Raw genomic sequence first — 20,858 nt, forward strand, 5'->3', positions numbered from 1 at the left:
CCCGGCCCCGCCCGCCGCCGCCGCCGCCGCCGCCATGGCCGGTAAGTCCCGCAGCGGCTGCGAGGCGCTGAAGGTGGTGGCCCGGTGCCGCCCGATGAGCAGGAAGGAGGAGGCGGCGGGCTACGAGCGCGTCCTGGAGCTGGACGTGAAGCTGGGGCAGGTGAGCATCCGAAACCCCCGCGCCGCCCCCGGGGAGCTGCCCAAGACCTTCACCTTCGACGCCGTCTACGACGCCAGCTCCAAGCAGGCGGACCTCTACGACGAGACGGTTCGGCCGCTGATCGACTCCGTGCTGCGGGGCTTCAACGGCACCATCTTCGCCTACGGCCAGACCGGCACCGGCAAGACCTACACCATGCAGGGGGCCTGGGCGGAGCCGGAGAAGCGGGGCATCATCCCCATCTCCTTCGAGCACATCTTCACCCACATCTCCCGCTCGCAGAACCAGCAGTACCTGGTGAGGGCCTCGTACCTGGAGATCTACCAGGAGGAGATCAGGGACCTCCTCGCCAAGGACCAGAGCAAGAAGCTGGAGCTGAAGGAGAACCCCGAGACGGGGGTGTACATCAAGGACCTCTCCTCCTTCGTGACCAAGAACGTCAAGGAGATCGAGCACGTGATGAACCTGGGGAGCCAGACGCGCTCCGTCGGCAGCACCAACATGAACGAGCACAGCTCCCGCTCCCACGCCATCTTCCTCATCACCATCGAGTGCAGCGAGACGGGGCCGGACGGCGAGGAGCACATCCGCGTGGGCAAGCTCAACCTGGTGGACCTGGCCGGCAGCGAGCGCCAGAGCAAAATGGGGGCCCACGGGGAGCGCCCCAAGGAAGCCTCCAAGATCAACCTCTCCCTCTCCGCCCTGGGCAACGTCATCTCCGCCCTCGTGGACGGCAAGAGCACCCACATCCCCTACCGGGACTCCAAGCTGACCCGCCTGCTGCAGGACTCCCTCGGGGGCAACGCCAAGACAATCATGGTGGCCACCTTGGGCCCGGCCTCCCACAGCTACGACGAGAGCCTCTCCACCCTCAGGTTCGCCAACAGGGCCAAGAACATCAAGAACAAGCCCCGGGTCAACGAGGACCCCAAGGACACCTTGCTGCGGGAGTTTCAGGAGGAGATCGTCCGGCTGAAAGCCCAGCTGGAGAAGCGCGGCATGCTGGGGAAGAAGAGGAGAAGGAGCAGCCGGAGGAAGAAGGCGGTGGACGGAGAGAGCGCCACGGAGAACGAAGGGGAGGACGACAACGAGGACGGCCTGGAGAAGAACATGGAGAATTACTTGAAGGAGCAGAAGGAGAGGCTGGAGGAGGAGAAGGCCGCTATCCAGGACGACCACAGCCTCGTGAGCGAGGAGAAGCAGAAGCTGCTGCAGGAGAAGGAGAAGATGATCGAGGATCTGCGGAAGGAGCAGGAGGCCACGGAGCTGCTGGCCACCAAGTACAAGGTACGTCTCGCCACCCGCCGTCGTGAGCGACGCTGGGGGAAGACCTGCTTCGCCTCTGGGCGGCTGGAATGGGTCCCAAGGTGGGCTCCCGAGCGAGGTGGGCTCCCAAGCAGGGTGCCCAAGGGCAGCCCCATGCCTCCAGTGTAGTGGCGGGCTGGAGTTGCCCTCAGGCGTGGACCTGTGTGGTGACCCGGTGTGGAAGCTCCTGGGGGTGCGGGCTGGGAAGGGCCGCGGGGGAGCGGATCACCGGTGGCACGAGTTTGCTGTGCTCAGCTCTCGTTCCCCTCGGCACAACAAAGCAGCTTGCGGCAGGGCGGGGGAGCGATGCTGCGGATTCGTCCCCGGTGGCCCCGGGAACGCGCCCAGGGCTGGGGCTGGGGACGCGGCACCGCCTGCCCCCCCGCCTCTCCCCTGCCTGCCCCCCGCTCCCGGCCAGCCCCACGGCTCCTGCCCTGCCCGCCGGGCTCTGCCGGGGACAGGCAGGACTGCGAGCCCGCAGGCAGGGTCTGGCAGCTCTGCAGGGACCCCCCCTCCCCACCTCAAATCCTTCCTGGCACCCCCGAGCCAGAGCCCGGTGGGGGGGGGGGGGGCATTTTACCGGCACCCTCCGAGCCACCAGCTCAGGGATGTGGGGCTGAGTGCGCGAGGCGCCATGGTAGCCCCAGCCCAGCCCCGGGCGGCCGTGCCGGGGGTCTGGGGCTGCACCACTCCCCCACCCCAGCCCCAGCCCTGCTCCCGTCCCTGGTGGGGCTGGGGGGTCCTGACCCCCTGCCACGGGGCCAGCGTGAGCGTGGGGCTGGGATGGCTGTCGGGGCGGTGGGGAAGGAGCTCCGGCACCCTGACCCGCCGCGTCACGCTCCGGCATGGCCCCTCCGTCACCGCGGTGGCCCGGATGCGGTGGCTGGGCTGGAGACCTAGCACAGACCCCCCCCCCACAGGCAGGGACATGCCTGGGGTGTCTGTCCCTGCCTGGGATTTCGGGGGCTGAAGAGGGGGATGCTCTCGTACCCTCCTCCATGGCCAGGGCCGTGTTTGTTGCAGCCCCGGGGATGCGTGGCCGTGCCCAGGGATGTGTGGCCGTGCCTGGGGATGCGTGGCAATGCCTGGATGCCAACGCAGAGACCCGTGGGCTCACGCTGGGACGTGCCGCCGTGGGATGAACGCACCGGTCGCCAGCTGGCACGACTGGCGTCCCATGACGGGTGTCCTGGCGGAGCAGGATGCTCGGCACAGGGGTGGGCTCCCCGCAGCCGGTTCCCCCCCACCGCCGCTGCAGCGGAGGGGAGGGCAGATTGTCACTGGCAGCCGTCCCGCACGGTCTCCTCGTCCGGCACGGCGCAGTGGGACTGGCTCGGGGCCACGGAGTGTCCTGTAACTGCTGAGTAACGAGGCAGGGCCCGAGGCGAGATGACACCGCATCCCCTTTGGTGGCCTTTGGAGCCGCTCTCCATGCCGTGACCCTCTGGGCATGGGGGTACAGTACAGCTGCACCAGTGAGGTATCGCCCCAGGGGGCAAAAAATCCCTCCCCGTGCCAGCGATGGAGGGGCAGAGCCTGCCGCAACACCCACCCACCCCACTGGGCACTGCCAGGGACCTGCCTGGGGGGACATCACGAGGGATGCTGGGTGGCTTCCCGGTGCCACGGGCAGCTCTGCCACGCAGCGGAGCCAAGCAAGGAGCCCTGTGTCCCGCTCGTGTGTCGAACGGCTCGGCAGCAACCGTGACAAAGGCAGCCGTAGTAACTGGGGGGACACGGGGTGCCCCACGCGCGCGCATGCGACCCACACTGGACCCCTGTCTCGCCGTCGTGCTCGTGGACGTGGGCTCAGCCTCTGCCGTGCCCCACCATCCGGCTGGGATGCGTGGGCAGCATCGAGCTCGGAGAGGCGGGGGCCAGCCTGCCCCGGCAGATGTGCACCGCGGCACCCAGATGTGCACCTCGGCACCCAGATGTGCCCGGGCTGTGCCGCGGCGGCAGGCTGCGGTGGAGCCTCTGCCTCGGCTGGGCCAGGCTGCCAGGTGCAGCCGTTCCCGGCCCCTCTCCCGACGGCTCTGCCGGGTGCCAAAGCCGGGGTCGGCAGGCGGGAAAGTGCCGGGGAAGATATTTGGGTGCCGGAAATGAGAGGCTTAGCGTACAATCTGTCCCACGCGCTAAAGAAGATTGGGAGTCGTCTTCCTTAGAGGGAATAAATGCTTTGTCAGGGGGAAAACAGCCGCGCTAAGAAACCCCTTAATCCCTCGGCGAAGGCAGTAGCCAGCGGTGAACCCCGCGGGGAAGGATGGCAGCACCGTGCCCTGACCAAGCATCGTCCCAGCACCCGCCTGGTCACCCTGGTCCCCTCCCTTGTGCCCTCCTGGTGCCCCCCAGTCCTGCTGGGGCAGGACGCACCCCGGCAGGGCACAGGGGACACTAGCCAGCATAGGGCGCAACTGGGACCAGCCAAGAACTCGGTTTGGAGGAGGAGGGGTGAGGGGTCCACGGAGCCCCAGCCCCCCCAGCCTGGGTGCTCTGGGGAGCCCTAACAGGGCACGGCATGTGGCTGGGTGGGGGGGCTGCCCTTGGGGGTCTCAGCCCCCCCACTGCGGCAACCCGGTGGCTTCCCGGCAAAATACCCGGCCAGCAGCACCTAACCGAAGGCAGCGGGGCTGGGAGGAAGGAGGAATCCTCGGTGTCGGGGCCTGGTGGGGTGCAGCAGGGTTGGGGGGGGGCTGGATGGGGCACCTGGGAGGGGATGTGGCCCTTAGCACTGAACGGCTGCGAGGGTCTCGCGGGGGTGCAGGAAGGTGGGAGCTGGTGATACGGATGCAGGGGTTGTCCCACAGGTGCTGGGGGGCTGCTTGCGCGCCTCTAAAACCCCACGCTGCGCACCCCCACAGCCATCCTGCATGGGGCTGGGAAGGGGAAAAAATTGGGGGAAAATAAGAGAAATAGAGTATTGCCCCAGATAGCTGTCGGTGTGAACGGCGGTCGCCCGTTTGCCCAAGCCCCTGCCTTCAGCTGGGGTGCCCGGGGCTGTGATGTGGTATGGCGGGGGGGCACATGGCCCCCCTCCCGGGGAGACCCCTGCCCAGGGGCATGTGCCGGCAGCACCGATGAATGACAAGCGACGGCCATGCTGTCCCACTGACACCGGACACGGTGACACGGCTACAGGCATGCGCACACCCTGCACGTGGGTGCACACGCGTCTTGCATGGGTGTGCGCACACACGGTGCATGGCATTCCCACCTCCAGCACGGGTGTGTGCACACACCTGGCACTTGTACATGCACCGGCACACGTGTGCACACGTATTCAATATGTGCACACACCTGGCGCATCATGCACGCACCCCTGTGCCTGTGCACACACATCCTGCACGTGCGTGTGTGCACAGGCTGCATGTCGGTGCACACACGTCTGCACACACGCCGCAGGAGGACACACGCGTGTCCCACACGTGGTGCGAGCCAGGGAAGGCTGGGCTGAGAGCGCTGCGCTGGGGCTGGAGGGAAGGCTGCGTGTGTGTGCGCAAATGAGTTTGCGTGCACGAGCATGCACGGGTGTGCGTGCGTGGGGGGGGGCTGTACATTAACATGTGAGTGCATGGGTAAAAGAGAGTGTGCTTGTGTGTGAGCACAACCGCCTGCGTGCTTGGGCGTCTGTGTAGTGGTGTGTGTGCAGGGGGAGTGACTGCGCACCGGCACGTGCGTACCTGGGTGTGTGCACGTACACTCATACGTGTGTGTGTGTGTGAGCACTGCCATGGGAGAGGGGAGCCCCGTTCCCCCAGGGAGACAAAGGGAAACACGGGTGGGGCGGGCTGTGGGTGACAGGGTGGGATGGGACAGGGTGGGATGAGGGAGTCGGGATAGGGTGGGATGCTGGGGTGGGGAAGGGATGCTGTGGGTGGTTTCCCTGCAGCATCTCCCCCCAGCAGGTCCCAGGGGGCTCAGGGCAGAGCCCCCCCCGCCCCAGCTCACCACGGCTCGGCTGGGGCCGGGTCCCCGCTGCCGGCAGCTGCTGCACATCCGCGGCGTCCCGCTGGCTCACGGCTGTGTGGAAGGAAGCGAGACCCGAAACAGCCCGGGCTCAGTGCCAGCGGCCCCACGTCAGGTCCCCACGGAGGGGCCACGTCACTCACACTCCCCGCCGCAGCCCCCACCACCGTGGCCGGCGGTGCCGATCCGGCCCCAAGCCTGTCAGTGTCCATGCACAGCCCCCTCCCTGTCAGCTGGGGACCAAAGCATGTGCTGCACCAAAAGCTCCCACCTCCCCAAAAGCGGAGTTGAGGACAGGGTGCCCAGGACAGGGACTAGGGACAGGGGTGACCACCTGGAGAGGACGGCTTAGGGCAAACCCCACGGGGGGGGGTGTGTGGTTGGGAGAGCCACACTCTGACCCCCCCCACCCCGCTCTGTTCCCCCCCAGGCAATGGAGAGCAAGTTGCTCATCGGCGGCAGGACCATCGTGGACCACACCAACGAGCAGCAGAAGATGCTGGAGCTGAAGCGGCAGGAGATAGCCGAGCAGGTAACGGCGTGGGGGCCTGACCCGGCTTAGGCGGGTGCCGGGGGTCCGGTTCCCCCTCCTGGCTCTGAGCGTTTCCCCCTGCGCTGCAGAAACGCCGGGAGCGGGAGATGCAGCAGGAGATGTTGCTGCGGGACGAGGAGACCATGGAGCTGCGGGAGACTTACACCTCCCTGCAGCAGGAGGTGGAGATCAAAACCAAGAAGCTGAAGAAGGTGAGAGCATGGCAGGCGGGGACGACTGTCCCTCCGGCCCCCGAGCCACGGGGCTGAGGGTCTGCTCCTCTCCCCCAGCTGTACGCCAAGCTGCAGGCCGTGAAGGCGGAGATCCAGGACCAGCACGACGAGTACATCCGCGTGCGCCAGGACCTGGAGGAGGCGCAGAACGAGCAGACACGGGAGCTGAAGCTCAAGTAGGTGGTCCTGTGGCCCCCGGGCTCGGGCGCAGCCGTGCAGGGTGTGCAGGGCAGAATTGGGGTGCACAGAGTGGAGCTGGGGTGCTCGGAGCGGAGCTGGGGTGCGGAGCTGGAAGGAGCAATATGCAGGGTGATGGGCCCAACTGAGTGCTTCCTACTCTGCCAGCGGCGGGAGAAGGTGTAAAACGTTTAAACCCGTTGAGCTGGGTGGGTTGCACGCGAGAGCATTAAAAAGCTTCTGAGAAACGTGAAAAACCAGAAAATACACAAGCAGAAGCGACAGCGCGGCAGCAGTGCGTGCTATGGCTTGGTTATGGGACGTGGCCGTGGTAGCTGGAGGTAAGCGTCCCCCGAGGGCACCTGCAGACCTGCTGCGGCCCCAGCACGGGCAGCGGAGGGAGGGCAGCTTTGGGGGGGACTCGGTGTGAGCCCCAGCCCTGTGGGGGCACCCGGCAAAGCCGGGCAGTGCTTTTCCTCCAGGAACCTCCCAGCTGGAAATGCAGCTTCTAGTCCACCATCTTTAGTGGGTTTCTTTTCACTTCAAGCAATTATTTTATTCAATGTCTTAAGAAAATCCCACTCAGGCATATAAATATATTTTAGCATTTTCAAGATGAAATATTTGTACTTTTACTAGAAACAAAATTTCATCTCAAATTTTGCTACCTTCGAACACAATTCAAACTTTTTAAAAGCCAGCAGCTCAATGAAAGCAACTCATCGTCTCGAAACAATTTTCTGCAGCTGCTCAATTTGCCCCAAAAAACGTGGAAAAAAAGATTCCCTTTGGGGTCCATTTTGCATCATTGAGCTTTCCTTTAGTTTCTGGTCGGGCAGCTGGGGGAGCAGACGGGTCTGGGCGTTCCTGCCTGGAGGAAGGCTTGCAGAGCTGCTCGAGTGTCTTCGCTCCTCTCTGATGACCATCTTCCTCTGCCCTCCCTCTCCTGCCTCTCTCGCCTCTCTGTCGGCTGGATCTACTGCTTCAACCTCTCCATTTCCATCATGTTTCCATCTTCTGGCTGTTTTCCCATTTCCCTGCGCTGTCTCCCTCTCTTCCTGACATCCCTTTTCTCTCCCTTTCCGACCTGTTTTCTGTCACTTGTCACATTAACTCCTTCCTCTCCTGCTCCTTCCCACCCCCTTGCTCCTGCTCTGTCTCTTTCTTGGCCACTCACTCGCTCAGGTACTTGATCATCGAGAACTTCATCCCACCAGAAGAGAAGAACAAGATCATGAACCGCCTGTACTTCGACGGTGAGGAGGACCAGTGGAAGTTCCAGCCGCTGGTGCCCACCGGAGGGTACGTCCCCGGCCCCGACCCCGACCCCGACCCACGCTCTGCCTTGGCGCTTGTGACCCACGGGCACGAAGCCTCTGCCTGCAGGGCAGGGATGTCCCCGGGGATGGGGGGACGGCAGGGACCCCGGGATGCTTGTAGGTGCCTACGGGTGGAAATCCTCTCCAAGCCAAGCCCCACCAGGAAGGGCCACCCTTCACTTGCTGTAGACAAACTCCATTCGTCACTGTTTGGATGCGGTTTCAGTAGGTATTTATGTTCTCTAACACATGTTCCTCTCTTAATTAATTTTTTAGAAACAGCAACCAAATGAAGAAGCGGCCTACCTCTGCAGTGGGGTACAAGAGACCCATCAGCCAATATGCCCGCGTGGCCATGGCCATGGGATCTCATCCTCGGTACCGGGTAAGTGAGAGGGAACTGGTGCGTGCCAGGGGGACAAGAGGTTGTTTGATAAATGGGATGGATAAATGGGATGGATGGTTGGATGGAAGGAAGGAAGGATGGGTGGATGGTTGGATGGATGGAAGGAAGGAAGGATGGGTGCTTGAGTAGGTGGATGGATGGGTGGGTGGACAGATGGAGGGATGGATGGATGAACAGTGAGAGAGGACACAGAGTAAAGAAGCTCATGATGAATTGGGATATGTCAGTTCAAGCTCCCAGCTTTATCCTCCCACTTGGCAGGATCGGTGGCCATGCTCTCAGCCAGTCCTTGAGCTGCTAGCTCACTGGCTGTGGCAGCTCCTGCCGTTTGAACGGGTGGGGCCATTCAGTCTTGCCTGCTGGACTCAGCCCCAGGAAAAACCAGAAGAGCCTGAGCAGAGCTGTCAGCCTGCACCCCAGTTTGGAGCTTGTCCTGTGGCTGTGGCAGCCAGAGGAGGGTCCCACTCTGCGGCATGCTGGTCAGCTTCTCTCGGCAGCGCAGACTTGCTAGAGCTGGTGCTGTGTTTTGCCACGTGGTGACTCTTCGTGTTGGTTTTCCCGTTGCCCTGTCCTGCTGTAGGCTGAGAACATCATGTTCTTGGAGCTGGACCTCTCCCCTCCGGCCATCTTTGAGTTTGAGCGGAGCAGGGACCCGGCAGAGCAGGACCCCCGGGCTCTCCACCTGGAGAGGCTGATGCACCTGGACAGCCTCCTGGAGCGGCCGGCGGCCTCCCGGGTGAGGAAGTCCCGCTCCTGGTGAGTACCAGCGTTTGGAGGGGATGCGTGTGGGATGCGGCGCGGCCGGGATGCTCCGTGTGCGGCAGTGCGTGGGCTTGGGGCAGGCAGAGGAGTTGCAGCAGAGCCGCAAGCCCCCCGTTCCTTTTGGGGTGGAAACTGGCCATGAGTTGTTGGGGTGTGGTCAGATTTTAAAATACAGCTAATGTTGCTTTGGGAACGGTTGTTGGATGTGTATTAAAAACAGGGTGATGATGTCATATATCATCAGATGCATCTCAGCACAGGAAAGACATGGACCTGTTGGAGCGGGTCCAGAGGAGGTCACAAAGATAATCAGAGGGCTGGAACACCTCTGCTGTGAGGACAGGCTGAGAGAGTTGGGGTTGTGCAGCCTGGAGAAGAGAAGGCTCCGTGGAGACCATACAGCAGCCTTCCAGTACTTAAAGGGGGCTTATAGAAAGGATGGGGACAGACTTTTTAGCAGGGCCTGTAGCAACAGGACAAGGGGTAATGGTTTTAAACTAAAATGGGAGATTCAGGCTAGTTATAAGGAAGAAACTGTTTATGCTGAGAGTGGTGAGACACTGGCCCAGGTTGCCCAGAGAGGTGGTCGCTGCCCCATCCCTGGAACCATCCAAGGTCAGGTTGGACGGGGCTCTGAGCAACCTGATCTGGTTGAAGATGTCCCTGCTCATGGCAGGGGGGTTGGACTAGATGACCTTGGAAAAGTCCCTTCCAACCCAAACCATTCTATGATTCTATGATATACATATCTCCCAGATGGTTAGACACAAGGTATCGTCCTGCACAACACTGGGTGTCCTTTGGTGCTGCCTGCATAGCAAATGACTGAGAAAATGGCTGGATTTCGGGGACAGCAGGAGGCAGAGGAAGGGAAAAGAGAAGGAAACCAAGTTTTTTCTGTTTGTCTCCCCATCCAGGTGCCAGACGCCGCGGTCACTGCCATCCTCAACCACGCATGTCTCCCTCACCTCCAGCTCCCCGTGCGCCGCCACGATGCCAGCTCAGGAGTGACGTCCTGGACCCCCTCGCCCCCCACACTGCCTCGCAGCGAGGACTGTGCCCCGCCGATGGCCGAGGATGCGGCCTCAGCTGGCAGCATCTCCACCGGTCCCAGTTCGTCTTCTTTGTCTTCAGCTACTTTGTGTGCGCCTGTGTTTGTGTGAGACGCTCACGAACAGCCCCCCGGGCAAGGGAAGCTGCCCCCTCCTTCCTTCTGCCCCCCCCCTTCCCCGATCTGGATCTGTCACTTTATTTATTTAACGTATTTATTTATGGAGTGGTTGATGCGCAGAGTCAGGAGGTGCGTTCGGACTGGAGGACATCCAAGGCTGGCAGTGGGCACCACGCTGACCCCTCCTTGGGTACACTCAGCTACCAGCTCTCCCCATGGCACCGCCGCAGCCCCCGTGCAGGGCAGGGCAAGGGGACACCGCCGGGGTGGGCACCACCGGCGTACTGCTCAACATCGTGCTCCCCAGAGCAGGCAGGAGAGAGCACGTGCCCCTCTCTGGTGGCTTTGGCAGAAGGTGAGGCAGCCCCGGACACTGGTGCCGTGTTTGCTTTGCTGGATCCCAGGGAATTTGGCGATTTCTACAAGGATTTGGAGACATCGTGGTGGCAGCACCTTGCGCTGGGCTTGTCAGAGGCCCAGAGGGACTCTCCAGCCTGCATCAACACTGGTGGCAGCAATGACATCTCATTGACTTCTTGCCATGGCTGTCGCTCCAGGAATGCCAGCTCCGTTCACAGAGAGGGCTTGCAGATTAACCAAACCAAGTCAGTCCCGGTGATGACTTTGTTCACCTGTGCCACGCTCGGGAGATGGCTGGCCCTGTCCTCTTCGGTTGCCTGACACTCAGCTTGCTCCCATCCCTGACTGAGTGGGTGTTTAACTCCTTACAGCAAGAACGGGAGACGGAAATCTCCGTCCCCTTCCACCCACCCCTGCCAAAGACACACATAGTCAGGGGAGCAATGCTACCTAAGTGAAACCAGAGGTGAGCGTGTCCACCATCCTGGCAACTAAAGGCAACGAAGAAATGCAGGACACGATAGTGATGCCCAGAGGGGTGATTTCAACATTTCTGCCCTCTGGGCTGGGTAATACCATGTGGAGATCACCTTGTAGTTGGGAGAAATTTCCTGGTTATTGCATGGGTCGTGGAGGGATGGACGTGAAATGGGTAATGGATAGGAGGGGGCAAGCCATAAGGCCACTTTGGCGACCTGAAACCCATCCCAGGCAGCAGCGTGTGTTGGTGCCAGGACATCACTCGGTGTTCCTGAGTGATTTAGCTTTCAGCAATTCAACTGAGGGAAGGTGGGTCCTTGTTGAAGACCATTCCTGGCAGTGCCAGGCCAGCAGCTGTGGTTTCCCTGGGATGGCTTCTGGATGTGCGGAGGTGGGGGAGATCTGTTTGTTTGATGAGATCCTAATGAATGAGGGAGCAAGCCCCTGATTGACATGGGAGGATACAGGTCTTCAGAGGGACGTACGCTGAGGCCAGTCCCTGGGAAGGCACATCTGAGAAGATGTGCAGGTAGGGACTGTCTTCTGGCGTCTTCTTGATCGTTGCCCTCTGCCACCATCTTCCCTGCCAGTGTCCCGTAACACCTTCCGCCTCTTTGAAATCTTTGTCCCCTTCTCCTCCACCCCAGCAGCTGGCTCGTAGGCGATTTTGGAAGCTGACGTTGCTCCCAGGACTGAGCTCACTCCCTTCGAGCAGCAGCCAGGTCTGGTCAGCGCTCAGCCTGGGGAGAAGGGTGCGGGATGAAAAGCGTTTTAGGAGTGAGAGATCGGTCCCTTCCGTGGCTTGGGGTGAGGTCCTGTCAGCAGGTACCACCAGCAGCTGGGGGGTTGTCCGTGTGCATCCCCCGGAGCAGGCTAGCTCTGGCCCCGTGAAACACTGTGGATGAGAGACCCGTTTTTTTATTTAGTTTTCAGGATAGGGTCTGGGAGTCAGCGTCATGAAGCACAGACCTCAGGAAGGGGAGAAGCTGTCTGCAGGGTGACCCGCAGGAATATATTTTCCTCCCTTCCATGTTTTCTGATTGCCCCAAGTTTACCTTCAGCCAGATCAGCAGCTCATGGAGCCCGAAGCTGATGAACTGGTGACAGTCTCTTTTACCTCCGTTCTCTACCCAGGCCATGGGAAACAAAGCTCAAGAGCTGATGGTGTCCTCTCATTCCCCCCAGCTTGCCCCAGGCCATGGAGCATCATGTTGAAGGGTGGATGTTCTCCACACCCATCTCCCACGGCACGCGTTGGTGCTCATCTGTGTCATGGCAAAGGACGGGTCCAGGTCCAGCAGGATTTTGGGCGTGGTGGGATCCACATGGAAGCCCTTCCAGCGGAGCACAGGACCGGCATCTCTCTACCTGGTGCAGGGGATGGGCTGAGCTGCTTTCAACGTCCAAGTGCCGCTTGTAATGCATCTATTGTGCGCGTGGGTCAAGCGATGTCCCGGCGATCGCTCTGTCTCGCTCCACCGCTGCCGACAACCTCCCGACCTCCTTAGCACAAACCTCGAGGAAGGTTGTAAGCAGATGCTGGTGATTTAAGCTGAGGCTGAACGAGCTCGCGGCGGTGTTTTCCCTCTGCCTCGGGTGGCTCCGCAGCCTCTCTGCATCGCTGCAGCAACCCCAGATGTATATTTGTAATGTTCTTTGGTCTTTGTATGTTGGTGCGTGTGTATTTACATATGAGTGTGTGTAGGTGTGTGTGGGTGCGCGCGCGCGTGTAGCCAAGGGATCTATTTACCGTCAATGTGAGTGACTGTACAGGGGGCAAATCCCAGAGGGGGGGGACAGGGCTGGGCTGGGGCTTTTTTTTTTGTTGTTTAATTGTTTGTTTAGTTATTTTGGATTTCAGGTTTGGACTTTTTTTTTTTTCCAAGGGGGTGGGTTCGGGTCTGTTTCGGATTGACAAGGTGAGGGCCTTGATTAGGACCAAATTTTTGTGCCTGTTGCTCTGGTGATTTATTTAGAAATCAAAAGTTTACTGTATGGTGGCCCATCCTTGTCACTCTATACATATGAATATACAGGACATATTATAAATATATATATATTATACATACTGTATGGAGAGAGGTCATTAATCTCACACTCCCTCTGGCTTTGGATGGACACCTCTTCAATATGCTGTAATGTAGCTTTGACCCAGTGCTGGGAACAACCAGAAGGCGCCAGCACCCTTCAAAACCTGGCAATGACACCAATAAAGGAATGAGCATCATTGCAAAGGGCGTCCGCAGCCTCGTTCATCTGCAGCTCTGGCCGGCTGGAACCCGCCGGCACCGCGGTGCTGCAGCTGATGGCGTTAATCTCAGCGCAGGTCCGCATCGCGCGCCGTGCTCGGGGGGACCTCCCGGGCTGTGTGTGTTTAGAGACGAGGATTTGGGATTTGGGCTCCTGCTGCTGCACAAACAGGGGCACCGATGCCTGGATTTCTCCATGTATTTTTCCTGTTTCGTATAAGATGGAGCATTTGTACTAAAACGCCTGTAATTTGCAGGAAGCTTCACTAGGAGAAGGTCTAAGTGGCAAAAGCTGGTTTTGCTAGGTAGGAGCTCTCTCTCAAAGTCGTTGTATGGGCTCCAAGAGTGTGGAGAGGCCTATTGAAAATCGGTAAGTTGATTTGGGGCGGTGGGATTTCATTTTACTTGCTCACTTAGTTCCTTCCAGCTTGGTGATGCCGATGCCAGGAATGGGCCCCGGCACAGTCTGGTTTATCGGCATCGATTCAGTGAGGTCTGCAGCCTCATTAGGCACAGCATGGGAGGTGGGTAAAAGAGGAGACTGGAGCCAGGAGCACCCGCACATCACACGTGTGGGGAGGTTGGTTCTTGCAGAGGAGGGAGGGAAGAGCCTGGGGGTAAAAGCAAGAAGTGAGATTAAATGGGGAGTTACAGCCTGCGGGGAGAGCAAGGAAGGACTCATGGACTTTCAGGTGAATCAAAGCTGCTGGCGAAACAGGAGTTTGGGTAGCCTCACCATTTCAGGAGCAGCAATAGTGAGCAGGGAAGAGACTGGGCATCTCCCAAGTGCCACTGCGTTTTTCCCCATGCCATTGGAAAAATGGGGAAATTCTTACGTCTTACGCGTTAACGAAGCTCTTACTCAGAAAACACTGCAAAGACACTGAATTCCCATGCTTCGCGATTGTCCATGGCAGTCTGACCTGTCCTGGCAACCCCCGTGGCACTCCAGAAGCGCGGGCAGCTGATGCTGGGTATCGCTCCCGGCCGCTGTCCCGGCTCCCTCTGCTCCCCAGCGTGGTTTAACACCGGCCTTTCCTTGTGAGCTGCCTCCGTATGCTCGTCCCACGGGCAGCCTGGGTGCCCATGGGCACAGGGGCAAGGATGTGGACAAAGTTAGGGACAAGACCCATGATAAGAAGGAAAATGAAAGCGAACAAGAAGGCAATCCATAGGCGCATTAGTAGTAAGAGAAAAATCAAAGGATTCTTCACTATGCACCAGGGAATGAATGATAATATCAGAGGAAAAAATGAAGCATGCAATCATTTTTTTTGCTTCAGTCTTCATTTAAAAGGTCAGCTGCTATCAGATGGCTTACAATAAATGTCAGCGAAAAAGGGCTGAGGACTCAGGCTAACATAAGAAAACGGTAGGTTAAGGATTTCTCATACGTTCTGGATGTTTCCAAATCAGCCTGGTCTGATTTAATTCACACCAATATACGTAGGGAGGTTGGTAAAGCAATCTTGGAGCTGCAAGTGAGGGGCTTTGGGAACTCATAAAGAACAGGCAAAGTGTCCAAACAGGAACAGGGCAAACGTAAAGAATATCTTTAAAATGGGGGAAAGGAGGATGCAAGGAATTACATACTCAACCAAATTTGACTCCTGAAAAGACACTGAATGGGTCAGCAGAATCTGTCTATAAGTATCCACAGGAGAACAAGGTGAAAAGTAACAGCCAGCATGGTTTGGTCCAAAGCAAATCACATCAAACCAACGTAATTTTCTGCTAAGAGACATTGCAGATATGGAGGAAGCACAAACTATGATATATTGAGAGATTTTGGTGAAACTCTGACATGCTCACAGATGTGAGGCTGAAGTGGAGTTAACGATGGCAGATTTTTCCAAAAGAAACAGGCTATAGGGAGGCAGAGACAGAAATGTGATTTGTTCTCCTTCAGCCTGGCACTTCCACGGGTGAGCCACGCCAGGTTCCACTTTTCAACCAAGAATGGGACCATTTGGAAAAATTTTGCAAGAAATCAATGGGAATGATGTGAAAACATGAAAGATTGAAAGAAGCAGGGTGGTTTCCACCTAGGGCTAGAAGACTGTGGAAGAGAGGTAATCATGTTCTTCAAATACTGAAAAAGACTCCTGCAAAGAGATGCTCCTGTTTCAGCTACCAAAAGGAGACAGGACAAGAATTTCTGGTCTTAAAACACAGCAAGAAAGATTCAGATTAGCATTCTGGAAAACTGTTGTAAGCCCCCAAGATTAACACAACACTAGGATAGTTCACACATGTATGATACAGAACTGCTTCCACTGGAGACTTTTCAGAGCGGATTAGACTGACAGCTGTCAAGAACCATTTAGGAGGCAGTTAATCACGCTGGAGGGCAAAGGATGATGGGGTAACCCCTGACCATCTCTTCCAGTCCTATTTTATGTGATTCTGTGATTTGAAATTACTGCAAGGTACAGCCTGGGCGCCTGGGAGGACAGCCGAACCTAGGGCAGAGCTGGAAGAAATGGAGAGGGACGAGATAAGGAAGGAAGAAAGTCAGGGTTTGCCATGTTCAATTTACCTCTCTGCTGCCATCCAAGGCAGCCTGTGAGCAGATCAGAGAGCAACGTCCCCAGGTAACACAGAGAGAATAAAAGGGCAAAAATTACAAATTATAAGCATCGCCACGCAGTCAGGAGCTCTATTTATTCCAAAGGAGTTCAGAAATCATGCATGAAGGGTGCAGAGAAGGGCAAAGGATTTTTCCACACCAAGTATAACTGCCAAATGCATTCTGAAATGTCAGCTTTGGCAATGCACATGCTATGTCCCAGGGGACAAGAAGGTGACTTCAGGCAGGTAAAAATGCTCCAGTCACCAACAATACTCTTTCCTTGCAAATCCTGCAGTGTCTGGTTAATGATGTTACAGACTTGGGGCCGTTTTCTTTTGCTCACACCAGTGGCAGACCATCAGCCCGGAGAGAGCTGCTGGTTTGGCTTCAAGAACATGAACATTTCCTCCGTCTTTGGTTCTCTCTCCTGTCGTGTGTTGTGTTTCCCGCCCCCCCCCCCCCCCCCCCCGGCAATGGCAAGAGGGCACGAGCACCTGGAGACCGTGTACAAGGTTTGTGCAGCACCCAGATGCCCTCAGCTACTGCATTTCATGAATATTGATGATCCAACTTCGCAACATTTGCAATGCAGAAAATACCCAGGAGTGTCTATGTTTTCCACCTTAGCTTGGTTTTGTTTTGTGATTTGTCTCCTTGTTCTTTGGGGTTGGTTTGTCTTTTTACAAATGTCTGCTGCAATTTCTTTGATAATGACATTCAGTGGCTTTAGCAGTGAGCAGAATCTTTTCTCAGGTTGAAGATCTCTCTGCTTCCCTGGAACAGCCATCCCTTGTAGTCCTACAGCATTACACAGAACCCTGCAGTTTTTATGAGAATATTGAACCAGGTTATAGAAACATGATTTTAAAGAGCTATGTCCCATCTACTGACAGTTCAAAACAGATTCTTATTTCTAACTGAAATCTATAAAATTTAGGGTAAATTCACTAGAACAATTCTGGTTTCTTTCTTACTATATAGGAGTAAGTCATAGGACTTTTTCTGTCACAAATCTAAAATTTATTCCTAAGATTTGTATGGTTCTATATGCCAATATTTACATTTTCAATGATGAACATAAGTAGATATCTTAAAGGGGCCAAGCTTCTACATCTCACCTTTGAAGAAAAATGCCCATGGAGGCTCCGTGCTCCTCCATGACTGCCATGTCCAGGTGCAATGTAGAAAAGTACAAGTGTGAGACGCCCAAGAGCCACAAGCATGGTACAAACTGGAGGATCAAGAGAAGTAGAAGCTGAACTAGCAAGGACACAACATACGCCATATACACTTGGGTGGCCAGTTTGTGGTGGTGAAGATCAGGGACCCACAGAAGTAGGATAGCTACTTACAAATTAAATAAATACTGACGTAACCCGCGGTGTTCAGATTCTCTTGGAGATGGAAATCCCTTCGAAGACATGGATTGAAAGAGCTGCAGAAGAACCAGCAAGAAGCTTGTGTGACTCTAACAGATGGTGAGTGTGATGGGATGAAGGCAGATGGCTACCAAGGCAAGGTCCACAGCCTGCAACTACTGCAGATAATTACTCCCTGAAGAGCATCCAGCTCTGCTTTCAAACTGTTAGAAGATGGTTTTAGTGGGCCCAGACCTGCTGGGCAGCAGTAATTGATTGCGGCACCATCGCAGTTCCCTGCGGTGTAAGACACAGGTGAGAGGTTTGGAGGGGGCACTTTGCAAGACACACGTTGGGTTACTCCACAGCCAGTGACCGCTGTGACGGGACAGCTGCAGAGCTGGTTCTAGTAGTGCTGGTCTCCAGACCACGTTCACTCCTAGAGCAATGACATTCATGTGGTAAGTGATGTGAATTTAGGACTCTGTGTCTGAAGTGGAACTGGGTACTAGAGCCAGGGTCACCAAAACAACATCTGTGCTGAGAAGGACAGGGGAAGTGACATGGCCACCCCTCAGTCTCCCGTGCCAAGGACAGAAGGATGTGTTCGGGGAAATTTGTACAGCTCCTGGTTCCTCTTCTTGCTCTCCTCTTGCGTGTGAAGAATGAGCCACCCAGATAGTGATTTGTTTCTGAAACCTCCAAAACATTTGGAGGTGTGGTTAAGATAGGCAAGGGTAGCTCAAAGCAAGGTTTACCAAATGTTTCATATCTCAGTCTCATTCAAGAAAACCGGTAACATTTGCTGTCGCTGAGACCTGCTTCTCTTTCAGCCCTACCCCGCCACTCTTGATGGTGGTGGTAGAGGCTGCTGCTCTCCTGCCTGCCCCAGGAGCACATACAGAGGGAACGCAAAGACCATCAGGACGCCTGGCTCTCAGGAGAGCTCGTCTCTCCTCCTGACCCTGTTCCTGAGTCATGATGAGCAAGCTGCTCTGAATCCAAATTTTCCTATTGCTAAAGCAGTACTAAAGCTTATTATCATCTTTGTAAAGTACTTTGAGATTTACTTGCTATAAAAAGTTGCAAAGGAGCTAAATGTTTTTACTACTGAGTAGATTCCAAAGTATTTCAGCACAAAGGTGACTACAGCCACTATAAACATGTAGCATGGACTTCCCAAGACAGAAGCTGTGCAGGATGCCTTTATTCGAGAAAGGATTTTTGGGGGTTGGGTTTTTTTTTTTTGCTGTTCCTTGATGCTCTGATGACACCCTGTGGACTATTCCTTGTACTACTGTATGTGTGCAAAGACCCAAGAATTTCATTCTTTTTCTCCCCAATGGCTCTTCTACTCCATTGCCCTACATTTTTCTCTAGTGACTTTTTTTCATCAGGCTCTCAACTCAGTCTTTAATGGCTTTTAGCAAGGGAGCCATGTCTCTAATATTATTTGTTATACACTGTTCCTGTGCATTGCTGTCTTGTTAACATTTGTTGTTTTGCAAGTAGATGGTGGGGTGACCCTGACGTCTCCATGCCCAAGCATGCTCCACGGCACATCTTGCGATGCAGCAGCAGGTTTCAGATGTTCCAAGTGATCTGTCCACTGGGACTGTGGTTATTTGAGACCTCCTTCACAATGAATTTCCCCAGGTTGAGACTCTGTTTGGAAGACTATACTTGTCCTTCGTCCCCTCAGTCCCAACTTCTGTGCCAGCAGAAGGATATATTAATTATTTGTAGCTGTTCTGCCTTAAAATGTGTTGTCTGTATGCTTATTCACATTGTGGGTATACTCACAATCAGGCTGATCCTTGAAGAGCAATGCTGGTGGAGGCACACAGCAGCCACTGGCTTCCCACACCATTCCACACTTGTCCGTACTTGGGAAGTACTTTCCTTCTTAGCTTCCCTCAGTCTCAGAAGAAATATTAAGGGAAGGGAAGAAGTAGGAATTTAAGTTTCTTTCTCCTATGAGTGCTCATCTCCCTTTGAATTCACACTATGAATGCAAGCAGAACCACCTAAACCCCACCAAATAGCTGGAAGAGAGCATCAGAGTCTTCAGTGGCAAAATATTAGGATGAGAACATCAGAGTTTTCAGAGGACATCCTTCCAACAGCAGCAACATACCTGGAGACCTCATCAATGGTATTAAGTGCAGTTAACATGTGGACAGAGTTTGAGGTGGCCATGCTATGGAATAGAGACACCTGCATAACATATGGGGAAAACATCAGACCTAGGTGTACGCACTTTAGGGGAAAAGAATAGTCAATGTACTGACAAGGTGAGATTCAGACTAAACCTTGAATCAAAACTTAGGTTGAATTTTATCAGTAATATTGTCCCAAATTATAGCAACAGAAGAAGAGTCAATCTTACAGATTTTAATCATCCCCTTCTGCTTGCCAGTGGTGATAGCCACCAAAAAGTCTGTCTTTACTGAAAGATGAAGACAGTGGATAGCCAAAGGCTTGCATGACAGCTCTGCTGAGGAAATGAGACTAAGCTCAAAAACCACCAAGGAATTTGGTGTGTAATGAGGGGAAATCTTTGAAGGAGCATCAAACTTGAAAGCATGGAAAAAGGAGAGAAGTGTTCCTCCTGAGGGTGGGGGCAGATACAGCCACCAAATGTATTACAAAAGGCTAGTGAAGATCTTGGAGTACTTCAGCCCCAGCAGTAATTTAAAGTGTTAAGTGGAATAAATTGAATGGAAGCCACTGGGGTGGATGTTCATCAGGAAATAATTACAGCCCCTTCGGTTAGATGTCCACTGGAATGTTTTCTGCTCAAAAAAGCATGGGGCATCCTGCTGTGAGCTGTCGGAAGATGTAGTGGAACCAGGAGAGATGAGATGAGATGAGATGAGATGAGATGATGAGATGAGATGAGATGAGATGAGATGAGATGAGATGAGATGATGAGCACAGCAGCCAGGCAGCAGAGTTCCTGGTACAGCGATGATTTCAAACCATCAGAGACCAAAACGATTAGTCACATTGCTCCCTGCCTTATCCTTCAGCTAAGTTTGGAACAGAAGAGAAAAGCAGTTCATCAACTTCCCCTACTAAGGGAGAAACAATACCCCTGGGAGGGCCATGGAGCCTGGCTCTGGAGGCTGCCCTTCCTCTTTCTGTGCGCAGCGAAGGCAGACAGGAAAACTCAGCTCCAGAAGACAGGTCCCGTAATCCAGCTGCATGAAACGACCCATCCGCTAACATGTTCCAGACTCCAGGCTGCAGAAAGTTGCACCTGGGGCTTAGTGCATCACTTCCCAAGGAAAGGGAAATGAAGTTTGCATCCTTTTTGTGGAAATAGAACAAAGTGATCTTATTGTTTGTTATTGTGTATGACAATCTTGCGTGCATGAGTGAAACACCAGACCTGCTCTCATTGCTCCCTGATTTCGAGGATGCTGATGAATCTTGTATGACAGGTGAGATCACCAACTCTGAGCTTTTATACTGTTGGAAATGAACTCAGACCCAACTGTTAAGGCACATTTCACTGTCATTTCAGATCGTGGAAGCACACTGAAAGTCATTCTGTTGCATATCTTATTCTAGACTTGTGCTCAGCAAAGACAGTTGTGATTGTCTGAAGGAACAAGCGGTTACTAAATTATATTCAGACAATTATACTAAATGGAGTGAAACTTGTGGAGATCAGGTAAAGGCTCTCATGAGGAAACATATGGTTACAGGCAATTCAATGACTCAGGACACCCATGTCAACTTTTTCACCTATGGCCTGTCAGAGCCCAGTACTCTCTGAACAGGATCTTATAGATATTCCACA

General features: G+C 55.3%; 1 protein-coding gene across 5 annotated transcripts; it reads left to right on the forward strand.

Annotated features, from left to right (window-relative positions):
- On the forward strand, positions 1-13,105 carry KIF3C (kinesin family member 3C). Of its 5 annotated transcripts, none has more exons than XR_007508285.1 (9): positions 1-1,447; positions 5,862-5,963; positions 6,053-6,175; positions 6,254-6,372; positions 7,559-7,675; positions 7,969-8,077; positions 8,679-8,854; positions 9,778-11,400; positions 11,798-13,105. XR_007508285.1 is itself a non-coding variant. In XM_049818387.1 (8 exons), exons 1-8 carry the CDS (start codon positions 35-37, stop codon positions 9,869-9,871), a joined length of 2,253 nt encoding a protein of 750 aa, XP_049674344.1. In that variant the 5' UTR covers positions 1-34; the 3' UTR covers positions 9,872-13,105. The 5 variants fall into 5 exon arrangements, 1 of the variants encoding a protein (XP_049674344.1); XR_007508286.1 differs by having other exon boundaries at positions 12,006-13,105; XR_007508287.1 differs by having other exon boundaries at positions 9,778-10,857.
- Positions 13,106-20,858: the final 7,753 nt, after the last annotated feature.

The sequence above is a fragment of the Accipiter gentilis genome, chromosome 16, assembly GCF_929443795.1.
Source record: "Accipiter gentilis chromosome 16, bAccGen1.1, whole genome shotgun sequence".
Taxonomy (NCBI): Eukaryota; Metazoa; Chordata; class Aves; order Accipitriformes; family Accipitridae; genus Astur; species Astur gentilis.

Excerpts from the sequence above, each read along its gene's own strand:
- KIF3C (XM_049818387.1), top strand. The coding sequence starts at position 35 with ATGGCCGGTAAGTCCCGCAGCGGCTGCGAGGCGCTGAAGGTGGTGGCC. Across the intron at positions 5,964-6,052 it reads GGCAGGAGATAGCCGAGCAG|AAACGCCGGGAGCGGGAGAT; the intron begins GTAACGGCGTGG and ends CCTGCGCTGCAG. Across the intron at positions 6,176-6,253 it reads AAACCAAGAAGCTGAAGAAG|CTGTACGCCAAGCTGCAGGC; the intron begins GTGAGAGCATGG and ends CCTCTCCCCCAG.